This window comes from Dermacentor albipictus, chromosome 6 (genome assembly GCF_038994185.2).
Source record: "Dermacentor albipictus isolate Rhodes 1998 colony chromosome 6, USDA_Dalb.pri_finalv2, whole genome shotgun sequence".
Classification (NCBI taxonomy): Eukaryota; Metazoa; Arthropoda; class Arachnida; order Ixodida; family Ixodidae; genus Dermacentor; species Dermacentor albipictus.
Window position 1 is genome coordinate 46854173 of NC_091826.1, and position 13132 is coordinate 46867304.

Genomic DNA, 13132 nt, shown 5'->3' on the forward strand with positions numbered 1-13132 from the left:
GACGTAATCACGTTACGTCATCACGTGAAACGTCACCTCACCACCGGATGTTAACGCCCAGTGTTTCACTTCATGGGCCACATAATGCTATCGAATTTATAGATGCCCCCATCAGGAGTTGTGGAGGCGGTTTTCCACAGCGTCGCGGGACATTCGCTTTCGCAGGGCCGGGATGGCGAGTCAACTTTTTTTGTAGAGCATTTTCGTTTTCCCGTTTGGGTTGCCTCGCGGCACAACGTCCGTACGGAACCAGAAATATAAATATGTAGGCCTGTTTCATAGAAAACCTGCAATAGTGACTTAAAGATGTGTTCTCCATAATCCATCGTTCGTTATGTTCAGCTTGAGCTCTGTTCGTTCAATATCACGGTATTCCGTATACGTTTCCGTATACCGCCGTACCTCTACGCGAATGAGGACCGTTGTGTGCAGTTTCGCCGACATGTAGAAGATCCCGTCGATGAGACTGGCTGAAGGATCCACGTGGTCTGGCCACGTGATGCCGCCTTTTTTGAGGGCCTCCCTCACCTCCTGGACGTTGCTGCCGCGGATTACGCTCTCGCAAACCTGCAAATAGGCGGCCGCTTTCTGCAGCGGCGACTGCTCTTGATCCGGCACACTCATATTCCGCAGCCTGGTCGTTACATTATTGAAAGAGTCGCGCCGGATACGGTACACCGTGCTGATGTCGTTCTTCAGCCGGCTCATCTGCAAACGTAGGAGATAAGAAAAAAAAAACTCAGTGCCCTTCCACTCTGTGAAGAACGATGACACGCGGAGCTGTGTATATGTGGGCTCCTTAATGGCGGAATGCGCCTGTGCCGTGGACAGGCCCAGCATTGCACTATCTTCGGTATCGGCCCACGTATGGGGAGTGCTTAACGCCTGCGTCACCTCTGCCGTGGCTCATCCCAGTATTGCACTATCTTCTGGACCTGCCCACGTATGGAGTTTTGTGTCCACACCCGGAAACGATTCCGGGGGAACTAGCCATAAAGAGCTTGGCTGTAAAATCACTTTAATGTAACCAAATAAAAGGCATACGCAGCCAAGCAAATTTTTTGCTTGGGTCGCCCGCAAAAAGAAGAAAAAGAAAGAAATGTAAGCCTATGGGCATGTTACTACGTTAGCCCATGCTACAATCACTTCACTCGAAGGTAATGGTTTCGAAGGTACTGGTTACTGCCATCCTAGCCTATTATACCCTATTGTAAATTTATTAATTATAATTAACTAATTATTTATGTGAATACGAACACGGGAGCAGTTTTCAATATTACCCGAAGGGCGAGGCAGTGACTGCTGCATACCGAGGTAGCGTTGCGCTTGAATTCATCAGACGCTGTTCTAACTATACACGGGTGCGACACGTTGGCGCCACGTCGCACACATGGATGCCACTGCTGGACGGCAGGAACAACACCCTCACCGCTACCAGGCGTCACAAAACGCGGGCAAGGCAGGGACTGCATTGGCACCGCAGGTGTCGCACATCGATGGCGCACGAGGTGAGACCAACGGAAAACGGTAGGCTTAATTGAGCGCCCAGTGAAAAAGAAATATTAGATGACGTTCGTTTCACGTTTGCCAGAACATATACGCGTGCCAGCAGCGGAAGAGAGAAAGTTGGCCTTCCTCTGCCGTCGAGGCGACTGATCGTAGCGTTGACGGTACGTTCGATTCGCTTCGTCATTTTTGCATGCAAACGCGCCTTGCGTCTCTGAAGACTAACACTCCGCGCGTGACCACCCCGTGTACCTTCACCGGACAGCACGACAACGGCGACAGCGCGGAGGACGCCGACGGCGTGGATGCGCACCGAGTGTCTGTGTAATTGCTATCGCAACGAAACTGCGCCCGCTATTTCTTTACGTGTGCCTCTGCATGTCCGTGCAATTAGCGCGCACTGCTCGTCCCCATGCTTACGAAAGTTTGTTGCTTCGTACATACTGGTGAGGAGAACCCATACCTCGATGCTGCAGATGTGTTGGTAGTAGTTGTCACACGGCCTGTTCCTCTCGTCGATGGCGTTGGTTAAAATGGCCGCGTACTCGGCGCACGCCGCAGTCGGGCATGCCGAACTGTGCGCGGAAGGTTGAGCGCGGTAACGCCAGGCCAACATCGAGGCGACGCCCAGGAGGACAGTGACAGCGACCGCGACAGCTGCGCCGATGACGAGGCAGGCACGGAAGGTTCGTTGGCGCTCACGGCGATGGGCCTCTTCGACCGGATCGCGGATGCCCAGCGCCGACAGGTCGACCTGCGGCGAGTGCGACGGCCAGTCTGTCGTGACTCACGGGGCACGGATTCACAGCGAGATTTTACGCTGTCTTCGAAATCACGAGCGTGCCGTCTGCCATCCTCATAGGCTGTTCTTATGGCCTAGAAACAGAAGTTCCCGGCTGTCCCAGTGTGCGTATATACACGCACACTGTGAGGAACCACTGTAGCAGGAACCATTTACAGGTGATTCCTGGTGCAATTCCCTTTACGTAGCTCAAGCGCTTCCCCTAGCAGCCAAGATGTAGAAACGTCGCTAGCTGTGCGGTGTTTGTACATAAGGTACATTGTTTCATACTTTTTTAATATATAGGGTTTTACGTGCCAAAACCACTTTCTGATTATGAGGAACGCCGTAGTGGGGGACTCCGGAAATTTTGACCACCTAGGGTTCTTTAACGTGCACCTAAATCTAAGTACACGGGTGTTTTCGCATTCGATCCTGCAACCTCATGCTCAGCAGCCTAACACCCTAGCCACTGAGCAACCACGGCGGGTTTGTTTTATACTTCTCTAAGCTGCTACGACTACCGCAAATTTTGAGCGAAAAGGTGTGTTTTCCACATCATTTCACTACATTATTGGGGCTGCTTTAGAATATCCAAAATAGCCACGCGGGTGGTCGCATGTGCATTCCGAGATGGCCGTGACCAAGAAGGAAAAGTGGCGTAATATATAGTAGATTGGTGCTGCGGCCAGGCGACACATTGCATTACCGTTACTGGAGTTATGGCGAATTAGGAAGTCACGCTTCATTTCGACGAGGTCTGGTGGAAGAAGGTCGGGTGCGAGGAAGTTCTTTTGTGCACGAGGAATGCTCGAAGATGTCTGGTAGATATTTTTTTTCTTGTAGAAATGTCACAGTCGAGTAAACTTTGTCTGCTTGCCTCTATATGTTAATCTTTCTTTCGTGCCAGGAACTTATTCTACGAATTTTTTCTTGTAATACTTATCAACTTAATCTGCATTAGTGTTCCTCTTTTGGTCCATCTATACATCTTCGAGCGTTCACTTTAACTGACAGCACCTTGTGCCACTTCATATTCGATATGTCATGGTCCCTGGCCTGTCATTCAACCGTTGCTTGCACCTAATCGGTGTAAGTTCTGGTATATATATATAAAAAAACATGCTCCTTTTCCCGACGTACTGCTCTGTGGCTTGCCTATACCCAGCTACGGCCGCTGGATACATATTTAAAAAAATGTGCGGCCTGCCGCGTGCAACGAAAACGCTGTTATCCGCTGCAACGCCACAAGCCGGAGTCTGCTGTCTGAGATCAGCATAGAAAATGCGTCACGCACGCACGTGGAACGTCGTCGCCGACGCGTCCCATCCCCGGCAGTTAGCGCCGTTCGGCCCAGCCAAGCGGCCGAGAGTGCAACTACGGCAGGCCGCAGCTTTCTTTTTTCGTGATCCAGCGTTGCTTATACTACACTCAGCATTTTGTCACGTTGTGGTGTGCGACTTGTCTACCGGACCTTGCTTAATAATGCGAGAGCGGTAATCAGCACCGTTGCCAGATGGGAAGAGAACTTGGCACCCAGAGGCGCCACGTCCCAGAGCTTACATGTACTCGTCAACCCAAACCATCATTCGATACATTGACCCCGGTGCTCCCCTTCAACCCAGGCTGACTGGGCGGGGGCACTTGGTTTAGGCCGACGTTCCTTCCCGGACAAGGGGGCTGTTGTGGTGCAGCACAACTGAGGAACTGCACTCCACACACAAACAGCCAAGTCGGTTTTACAGGGCACAAACCTGGTCTCCCCCCGCATTGCCAAAGGCACGATCTGTCCATGCAGAGGGCAAACTGGAAGCTCATTACGTCCGGTTTCCTCGACGCTAGGCGAGCTACGTTAATGTACCGCCTGGCGCGAGGATGCCTTCCGTTGAGTTACCGGCGCATCACAGCCATCCCGGCTCGTGGAGTGTGCCCCTTTTGTGGCGGTCGTGAGGACTCGGCTCATATCTTTACGCAGTGTTTGCTTACGGCAGCTCTTCTCCAAAGGACTGCTAGTCTCTTTAGGCTCCCAGGCGTTCCTTATGAGACAGTTCCATTTTTGGACCCTTTGCCTAATCAGGCGATCAACCAGTTCGTGCTTGTTCTCGCCGAGTGCTCATACCAAGTTCGGTTGGCACGCTGTGATTCACTTTTCGGGGATCGGGTGCCGGGCCTTCACGAAAGCCTCGCGAAAACACGGAACGAGGTCTGGTTCCATCTCACCCGGGAGCTGCACCGCTTGAGCAAGAAGTTTCTCGAAGTGGGGGCTCGTCCTGCCGTGATTTTTGATGATTTAAGCGGAAGGCTATCCATTCAGTTATGATGCATGCTCCTAAGGTTGCTCGATTCGACCGTGTGTGCCACTCGATCTACGGGGTTTTTTTTTTTTTGGCTCAGTGGAACCCAGAGGCGGAAACGGTGGTGGCGCACCCTCGTGTGGTCGCACTGCCCCGCGCATGGCTTTGGTTGTATCCGCGGTTGTATGCCTTGACCTCTTGTGCGTCAAGGCAGTCCGAGCCTTAATAAGCAAGTAGGTAATAAGCATGATTAATAAGCGAGAGCGCATTGGCCAAACGAATTTCAAACCACGCATACGCAACCAGACAAGCCCTCCATGTGGCGCAGAGAAATTACGCAACTAATTGACTTTCTCAGGATAAAACATGTAGAAAAAGTATAACTTACACTCCACCTACAGACGCGATAGAGAGGGATTGTAATTCGAATATACGTGAAAACACAATTATGTTACGCGGAAACTCAAACACAAACCCCTCTTAACGCGGAGCGTTTTCCAGCTGCTGTTTGAGGTCTTTCTTATAGTCGCGGACAAGTTTTCTTGGCTATGAACCGAAGGCTACGGAAACTAAGCGCAAGAAGTAATCCCGCAGTTTTGCTGGCGTTTTCTTACTTGGCAAATTGAAAACAATATTATTTTTGTTTTGTACAGTACCTAGTTTTAAACGATGCGTAACCTTAACCAGTCAGCTATTGGTATTTTATTGTATCTTTATATTGCTCTTTCGACATTTGTCTCACCCGAAGCCATTGCACGTTTTGCACATTCACCAAACGCGAAATGGCACATGTGTCTTCTGGTGAGTGTTTGTCGCCTGCTGTACCGTCAATCAACTCCCCAGAGAGGCCGTTCACCAATTTCGCCAACAAAAGACCACTGGATCACACCAATAAAAGCTGTGGCAGTGCGCGACCGCGCGAGTTGGGGCCCAGCTTTTCCTCCGGCTGTCGTGACGTCACGTCACGTGGTTGCGCTTAAAGTCAATGGTGGCTGCACGGCCGCGCCCAAGGGCTGAACTGAGTGATTGCAATATGCAACGCATAAAAACAATGGCTGTGGCTTAGCTTACGTTACGTCCAGGATGCGAAGCATACTAGCCTTTATTTTAACGCGACAGCGTTAAGGAGCTCGTGTCGCAGAAAAGCCGGTGTCGTCGGTGTCGGTGTCTGCGGCGTTGCACTTCATGAATAAATCGTTGTCGCGCCGAACGCTGCGTTGCTCGATGCTCACCGCGTCCGATGCGGGGGGCGACGCCGCGAGCGACGGCGCGAGTTAGAGCCCCGTTTCTCCTCTGTCGTGACGTCACGGTGTCACGTGGTATTGAAGGCGACACTGCCGCGCCTGAGGAGCTGGGTTGAGCTCTCGAGCGACGGCGCGAGTTGGAGCCCCGTTTCTCCTCTGTCGTGACGTCACGGTGTCACGTGGTATTGAAGGCGACACCGCCGCGCCTGAGGAGCTGGGTTGAGCTCTAGTAATATGCTTCGCATAAAATAAAGTGTTTGCAGCATCTGCGCGGAAACCAAGCGAGCCCATCTGGAAATCGCAAACTTCGAAATCTAGGTACAAACGAGTGAGCGAGCGAGCTGACTGCTGCGCCGGCGCTTTACCAACGCCTGCGTCGGCTGCGGGTCCAAGCCCTAACCGACGCCATACGGCTGCATGGGAGCTCGGACGCAGGCTGCGATGTTCACTGTTCACAACTTGGTACATATCGCATGTGAATAAACATTGATTCACGCTGAGTTAACTGCATCTTCCCTCACTAAAGTGGTTGTGCGAGGTTGGCAAAACCGAAACGGGTGCCGAGTGCGCCCGGACTACGCTGCATACAAATGCTCTCGTGCAGAAGCTCCGCCCCCGGAACTTTCGTTTCATAGCCAAGAAAATTTGTCCGAGAGCATAGCAGGAGTGACGCAGCCCTTTGGTTCCTTGCACATCATCAACAAAAGAACCATAAAGCTCGCCTTCGTGCACAGCGCTCACCGTCAGCTTTTTCCGGTGCATATTACGGTTACATAAGCTGCAGTTTCCGGGAAGCGTGAGAATCTTTAGGGCTCTTTGAATGCTATCGTGTTGCAGTCGTAAAGGCGATGCATCCTCCAAATTATTCCACTCAGCTTTCGTGACGTCACTCTCAGCCGGGTGCACGACGACCATTCATTACTCCACTCACGTCTATTGTTACTTAAGGGTCCATTGCTTGTCTCTCAAGGGTTCCGCGCCGGAACCGTTACTTTTTTATGACGCGCCGGAATATGGGCCGTCTCTGAAGCATCGCTTACCCCACTCAGTCTTTCGATCCCTCGCTGCCCGTGCTTGGAGCGCTTAGCCTTGGTCTTTTTGCCAGCCGTGGTAGCGGCGGTGGTGCCGACGGTGGTCGTTGTGGGACGGTCCTTTGTTTTGGCGGGAGCCCCACCCGGCGACGTCAACTTTTGTCGCGCAGCCAAGGACGGCTTGCTCAGGGACTTACCGAGCGAAGGCCGAGAACGCGCCGCCGCCCGCGTCTTTTTCCCGGACTCTTTCGAGCGCTTCTTGTGGGACTTGCGGAGATCGTCCGACATGGCGTCTTCTTGGTTCTCGCGCTTCTTCTTCTTCTTCGTCCTCTACCCTTGCTTGCTTGCTGGTTATGCCATGCCGCTTGTCCACCACGAGAAAGTGGCCGTGGTTTGATTTTGGTTTGAAAGAGCCTGTCTCGATTGCGCACTCACCAATTCTCTTTAAATCAACATTCAGATCAATGCTCAATAAAATCTTCGAACCCCGTTGGTTGTCTTCCGCGAGCAAACCCAGATGAACTAATTTGGCACGTCCGTTTTAATGCCCTTCGGCTTGAATGGCCATTGAAAAATGAGGGCGCAATTGTCGTACATTGTCTAGTTGAAGTTGCCTTTCCTCGTTCTCGTTCATTGAAGTGTGCGTGCATCTTGGGGGAATCGTCCGAGTGCTTTTCTACCTCCAGACGTCCAGTGATGAGTGTGTTAGCTTCCCGTCTTGGGCTCTCACAGAAAAAGAACTAAGTTTCTTGGAGGAGGCATTACATCACTCCTAACTATGTTACATGAATTCGCACTTCATTTCCTTGTAAGGGCATGCGCGGTCTACACTGCTTCGCATGTATAAAATCGACGCAGTGGCACAATAAACTTAGTTGAAAGTTTTCGCTTGGTGTGTCGTCTTCTCTCACGTCCGTGTCGTTTCTTTTTTTGTGTCGTGAAATATCATTTAAGTAATGGATTGCGGACTTGCCCGGAATGCTGCTCTCTTTATATTTATTTATTTATTTATTGATCGCGAAATGGCCGCACCTCTTCTCTTCAACCCGATGCATATATATTTTCAGGCATTCTCTTGTGCTGTCTTCAACTGCTCCCGATATGTTGAACTCAATGAGCCTCGGCAGCAAAAACGCTCCTATTAAGAACAGGAGTCGTTCACCCGATCGAACGAGACCATGGCTTTCGCCTGCGAACGGCGACTTCTCGCCTTCCATCCAACGTCCCGTGAGACGATGGATGGATGGATGGATGCAAAACTTTAATAAAGGTCCTGAGGTACGCGACTCTGCGCGCTGCGGGCCGCTCCCACGTTGGGACAGTCAGGCCATGCCCGACCGCCGCATCGTGGGCCCTCTGGACAGCCCATAGCTGCGCCCCAGCATCGGGGCTCTTGATAGCGGAGAGCCACTTGTCTTCATTGATTTGTTCTGTGCCTCTTAGCGAGGGGCGACGCCAGAGCATGTGGTCTAGGCTAGTGATGTCACTGCAGTGCCTGCAAGAACTAGCGGTATAGGTGTCGGAATAAATCTTGTGGAATGAAGCCGGTCTGGGATACGAGCCTGTTTGCAAGAATCTGAGGGTCAATGCCTGCACTCTATATAACTTCTTGTGTGGAAGGGGAAAGAGAGAGAGGTAGTTTATTGAATGGAAAATGTAGAGAGGTCGGCCAGATAATGGAGCATCTGGCCTGCTACTCTACATAAGGGAAGGGGAAGAGGGGAAGAAAAAGGGTAACAATGGGGGATGATAATGGGAGGAACGAGGTGAATGACACATTACACAACTGGTATCACAGGCGTGAGTTCAGGCCCGTGTCACCTAGGAAACGTGAAAGTGCACGCATTGTCTCTGTCGTCCGCCAACTCTGTGGCCACGCGCCTTGCAAGAGGTCCTCTGACAGTGGTCCATTGTGTAAATGTCTCAATGTACCTGCCAATGTCAGTCTTTCTCGCGCATACTCAGGGCACACCACGAGCACATGTTCTATAGTCTCTACAGCGCCACACATTGAACAGTCCGGGGAAGGGGACCTGTCGGTCCAATAACATGTGCAAATATTTGCGCGTGAAGGCGACGCCTAATCGCAGTCTGCGTATCAGGCATGTATGAGGGCGTGGAATTCCACGCAGAATAGGAAATTTCATATCGGGATCCAGGCTTTTAAGGCGGACGTGACGAGCGTCTGGCTGGGCCCAGTATCTCCTCGTCGCACTCCTCATTAATTCCGACAGGAGGCATGTGATGTCCGGTCTGGAGAATGGCACTACAGTTCGCAGGCCACTGCTGAGGGCGCGCCTTGCTGCAGCATCGGCCATCTCATTACCGTTGAGCCCACAGTGTCCCGGGATCCATTGGAACACAATGCGGTGGTGTTTTTCTTGAGCGTATGAAAGCAGCTCGGTGATCTGCAGGGCCAGAACCTGATATGCGGTGTGGCGCAGGAAGCATCCCAAAATTTGCAGCGCGGGTTTTGAGTCCGTGAAAATGCACCACTCTTTAGGTCTTTCCCCGCAGATGTGGCGAATCGCTTCCCGAATAGCCACAAGCTCTGCAGCGGTTGATGTTGAATTATGGTCTAGTATGAAACCTCGAGTCATCTGTTGGGCTGGTATCACCACAGCTGCTGTCGATGCCTTAGGTGACACGGAGCCGTCTGTGTACACATGAACATATGTCTGGTATTCTGACCAGATGTACGCGAGAGCAAGTTGTTGTGGTCCACTGACGGGAACCAATGATGTCTTTAGTATGCCGGGGACATGTACGCATACGGAAGGTTGAACCATCACCCATGGTGGTTTGACGGGGTGATATGGAAGGACATAGCCTGTTGTTATGTGGGGTAGATGGCAGCGGAGTGCACTTGTGAAACTGCTTTCCGGACGCTCATGTAGAACCGACGTCAATGGATGGCAATGGTGTCGTGTCAGTAAGCGTAAATACACACGAAGTGGTTCGTGGGACAGGTATATCGGTAATGGGCATACGCGGGCTTCCTCAATTGTGCCTTTGTTGGAGGCACGCCGTGGCAACCCGAGGCATATTTTGAGTTCCTGCGCTTGGACGCTCTCTAATGTCCGTAAGCAGGAAATGCTCAAGTTTGAGAGTATCGGAAGGCTGTATCGAATGTAGCCCACGAAGAGAGACTGATAAAGTCTTAGTAATGAGCCTTCCGTGGGGCCCCATTTCATGCCTGTTGCGAAGCGAAGACCATGGCAAAACAGATTAAGTTTTTGCTTCAAGATATTAACATGCCTCGTCCATGACAAATCGCGGTCAATGATAATGCCCAAGAATCTGTGGTGGGAGACATAAGGCATTATGACACCGTTAATGGAGATTGGGTAGCGGCAGACGGATTTGCGCGTGAATGCAACCACAGCACATTTTTCGGCAGCTAAGCACAAACCCTGACGCCGTATGTATCGTGAAGTAGATGGCACAGCCCGTTGTAATTTCGCACGTAGTTGTGGGCGTGTTGTACCAGAAGCCCAGATGCAGATGTCATCTGCATATGCACTGATGTGGATGTGAGGTGCAAGCTCACCCACCAGGCCAATCAGTGCCACATTAAATAATGTTGGGCTGAGAACTCCTCCCTGAGGAACTCCGCGGCATACCTGATGACGTTTAGTGTCTCCGTCAGGCGTGGACATGTGAATGAAACGGCCGCTGAGGTAGAGCCGGCCGCCAATACCCAAGTCATCTAGGGCATCGAGAATGGCTTCATGAAGGATGTTGTCGTAGGCCCCTTTGATATCTAAGAAAACAGCGGCGACGAGTCGGCGTTGACGTTTTTCATGTTCCACTGTCGTAAAGAGGTCAATGACGTTGTCAATTGAAGAACGAACCCGCCGAAAACCGGTCATCATGTTCGGATAAAGATCATTTCTTTCCAGAAACCATTCGAGCCTCGCCAGGACCATTCGTTCCATAACTTTGCTAACACAGCTGGCTAATGTAACTGGGCGGTATGAGGTAAGCTCATAAGGAGTCTTTCCAGGCTTCAAGAGAGCAACCAGGCGGCTGATCTTCCACTGCTGCGGAACAATACCGGAGACCCATGTGTCGTTGTAATAATTGAGCACTGCAGTGCGACCAGCCCTGCCAAGGTGAGACAGAGACGAGTACGAGATCCCGTCAGGGCCAGGAGCAGATGAATGCCGACACGACGCAAGAGCAGCCTCTAATTCGGGCATCGTATAGAGCAAGTCAAGTCGTAGTGGTCACTTGAGGAAGGTGGCGCGAAAACTTCGAATTGGATTGAGGCTGGTTGAGTTGTGCCCACAATCATTTTGCAGAAGTCGTCCGCTACCTCTACATCATTGCGGCGTTGGTAAAGGGCCAGAGCACTGAAAGGGTACCTGTCTTGTGGGGGAAAACGTAGGCTCCTGACTACATGCCAAATACGTGACAGCGGCTTGCGAGGATCCAGTGATGAGCAGAACTTTCTCCATCGCTTCCTTCCTAATTTCTCGAGATGGCGCTTTATTTGTCATTGAGCTCGGCGACAAAGGGCGAGATCGTACGTGGATTTCGTCCTTCTATATTTCCTCTCAGCGCGCCGTCGGACTGCGCGCAACCTCTCGAATTCCACGTCGATAGGAGACCCCGATGAAGGTGCACATATGGTCCGCGTGGCCTCACTGAGGGCGGAGGTGATCAAGTCTTCTATTTACTTTGGTGACTCGAGATTCGCACAGGAATTCTCCACGAATGTCTTAAAAGTGGGCCAGTCAGTGCACCGCACATGAGACGAAGTGGTAGGTGCGAACCACTTGACGCAGATATACGTTGGTATGTGATCACTGCCATGTGTTTCCACATCACTGAACCACCTTATAGAAGACTGTAGTCGTGAGGAAACAAACGTCAGGTCCAAGCAGCTACTATAGGACGCGCCACGCAGAAACGTAGGAGAGCCATCATTAATATTGACGAAATCCTGTGAGTGCATAAAGTCGGACAAGGCTTTGCCTCGGTTATTCATTACTGTACTTCCCCATTGGGGGTGATGAGCATTGAAGTCGCCCACAATAATATGGGGAGCTGTGCAACTCTGGATTGCTGAGGACAGATACGAGAAATCAATGTGATCTCTGGGTGGAATGTAGCCGCCGAGGATCGAGAAGACCCGCCCTCTAAGCGTTAACGTCAAGCAAATGTAGTGGTTCGAGTTATGGTGCTGGAGGGCAAGGCGGTAGTGTGGAATATCTCGGCGTATGCACACTAATACCTTGCTGGTTTCATCAGCTTCTCGAGACCACAGCAGGACATATCCAGAAAGGCGGAAAGCAGAAGGCATGTTGGGCTCACATATAACAATCACGGGGAAGCGGTATTTCTGGACGCGCTGTCGGAAGTCACTTAGGCGACCACGCAGGCCTCGGGCATTCCACTGCATCACTACACTGCGACGTATGTGCATCGACACAGAGGAGGGGTTGTGTGGTAGCGCCATAATGAATCACTGCAATGCCGCCAAGAGCGGCTCAATTGCATCCAAAAACTGAACAACAACCCTTGCTGTTGGCGTATTGATGCCTGAAAGCAGCGTGCGCATGGAATGTAAAAGTTCTTTTAGAAGAACGTTCACCTGCTGGTCTTCCGGCTTGTCCTTAATGTCCACTGGACCGGCACGGATTGATGGACGCGTTGGTTCGACGACTTTTGATGACAGAGCAGGCCATTCCACATCAAAGGAGGTGGATAATATACCCGCATCTTTCTGAACCACCGTGGTAACATGGGGCGCTGCAGCAGGCGGCGTCTTATTCTGCAGCTCAATACGTTGAGGCAACGGAGCTGAGAGTTGCTGTGACGGCGGCTGAGACAGACTAGTGACGTGTGACTCCGGGCGTTGGTGTCGGGAATGACGTTTGCGGCGACGAATAGACGCGGCCGCATCTTGGTGACTTGAGTTTTCTTTTCCCATCTTCTTCAGGATAAACCTCTCGTTCTTCATCCTAGGACAGTCTTTAGCCGTCGCCTCATGAGCGCCGAAGCAGTTGGTGCACTTGACTGTCTCCGTCTTGCAAGTGTCATGCTGGTGTGATCCGCCGCATCGACGGCAGGATATTTCGTTTCTGCAAACAGCACTCACGTGGCCAATCCTGTTGCATTTGCGGCATTGAACAGTCTTTGGAACATACAGACGGACAGGATGCCGCACATAGCCCACCTTGACGTGGGATGGGATAGAGTCGGCTTCAAAAACAACTTTAACACACTGTGATCGGCCGAAACGATGAATGTCGACTATCTTGGCCGTAG

At 51.5% G+C, this 13132-nt stretch overlaps 2 protein-coding genes across 3 annotated transcripts in view; one reads left to right on the forward strand and one right to left on the reverse strand.

Moving 5' to 3' along the window:
- The window catches only part of LOC139061034 (EEF1AKMT4-ECE2 readthrough transcript protein-like), a 70632-nt gene extending 63474 nt beyond the window's left edge, over window positions 1-7158 (reverse strand). For both annotated transcript variants that reach the window (XM_070540467.1, XM_070540466.1), the window contains exon 1: window positions 6866-7158. In XM_070540467.1, the coding sequence (XP_070396568.1) occupies window positions 6866-7144 (279 nt within the window). In that variant the 5' untranslated portion in view covers window positions 7145-7158. The remainder of the gene's footprint in view (window positions 1-6865) is intronic.
- The window catches only part of LOC139061052 (uncharacterized), a 40990-nt gene that overhangs the window by 9943 nt on the left and 17915 nt on the right, over window positions 1-13132 (forward strand). The window lies entirely within an intron of this gene.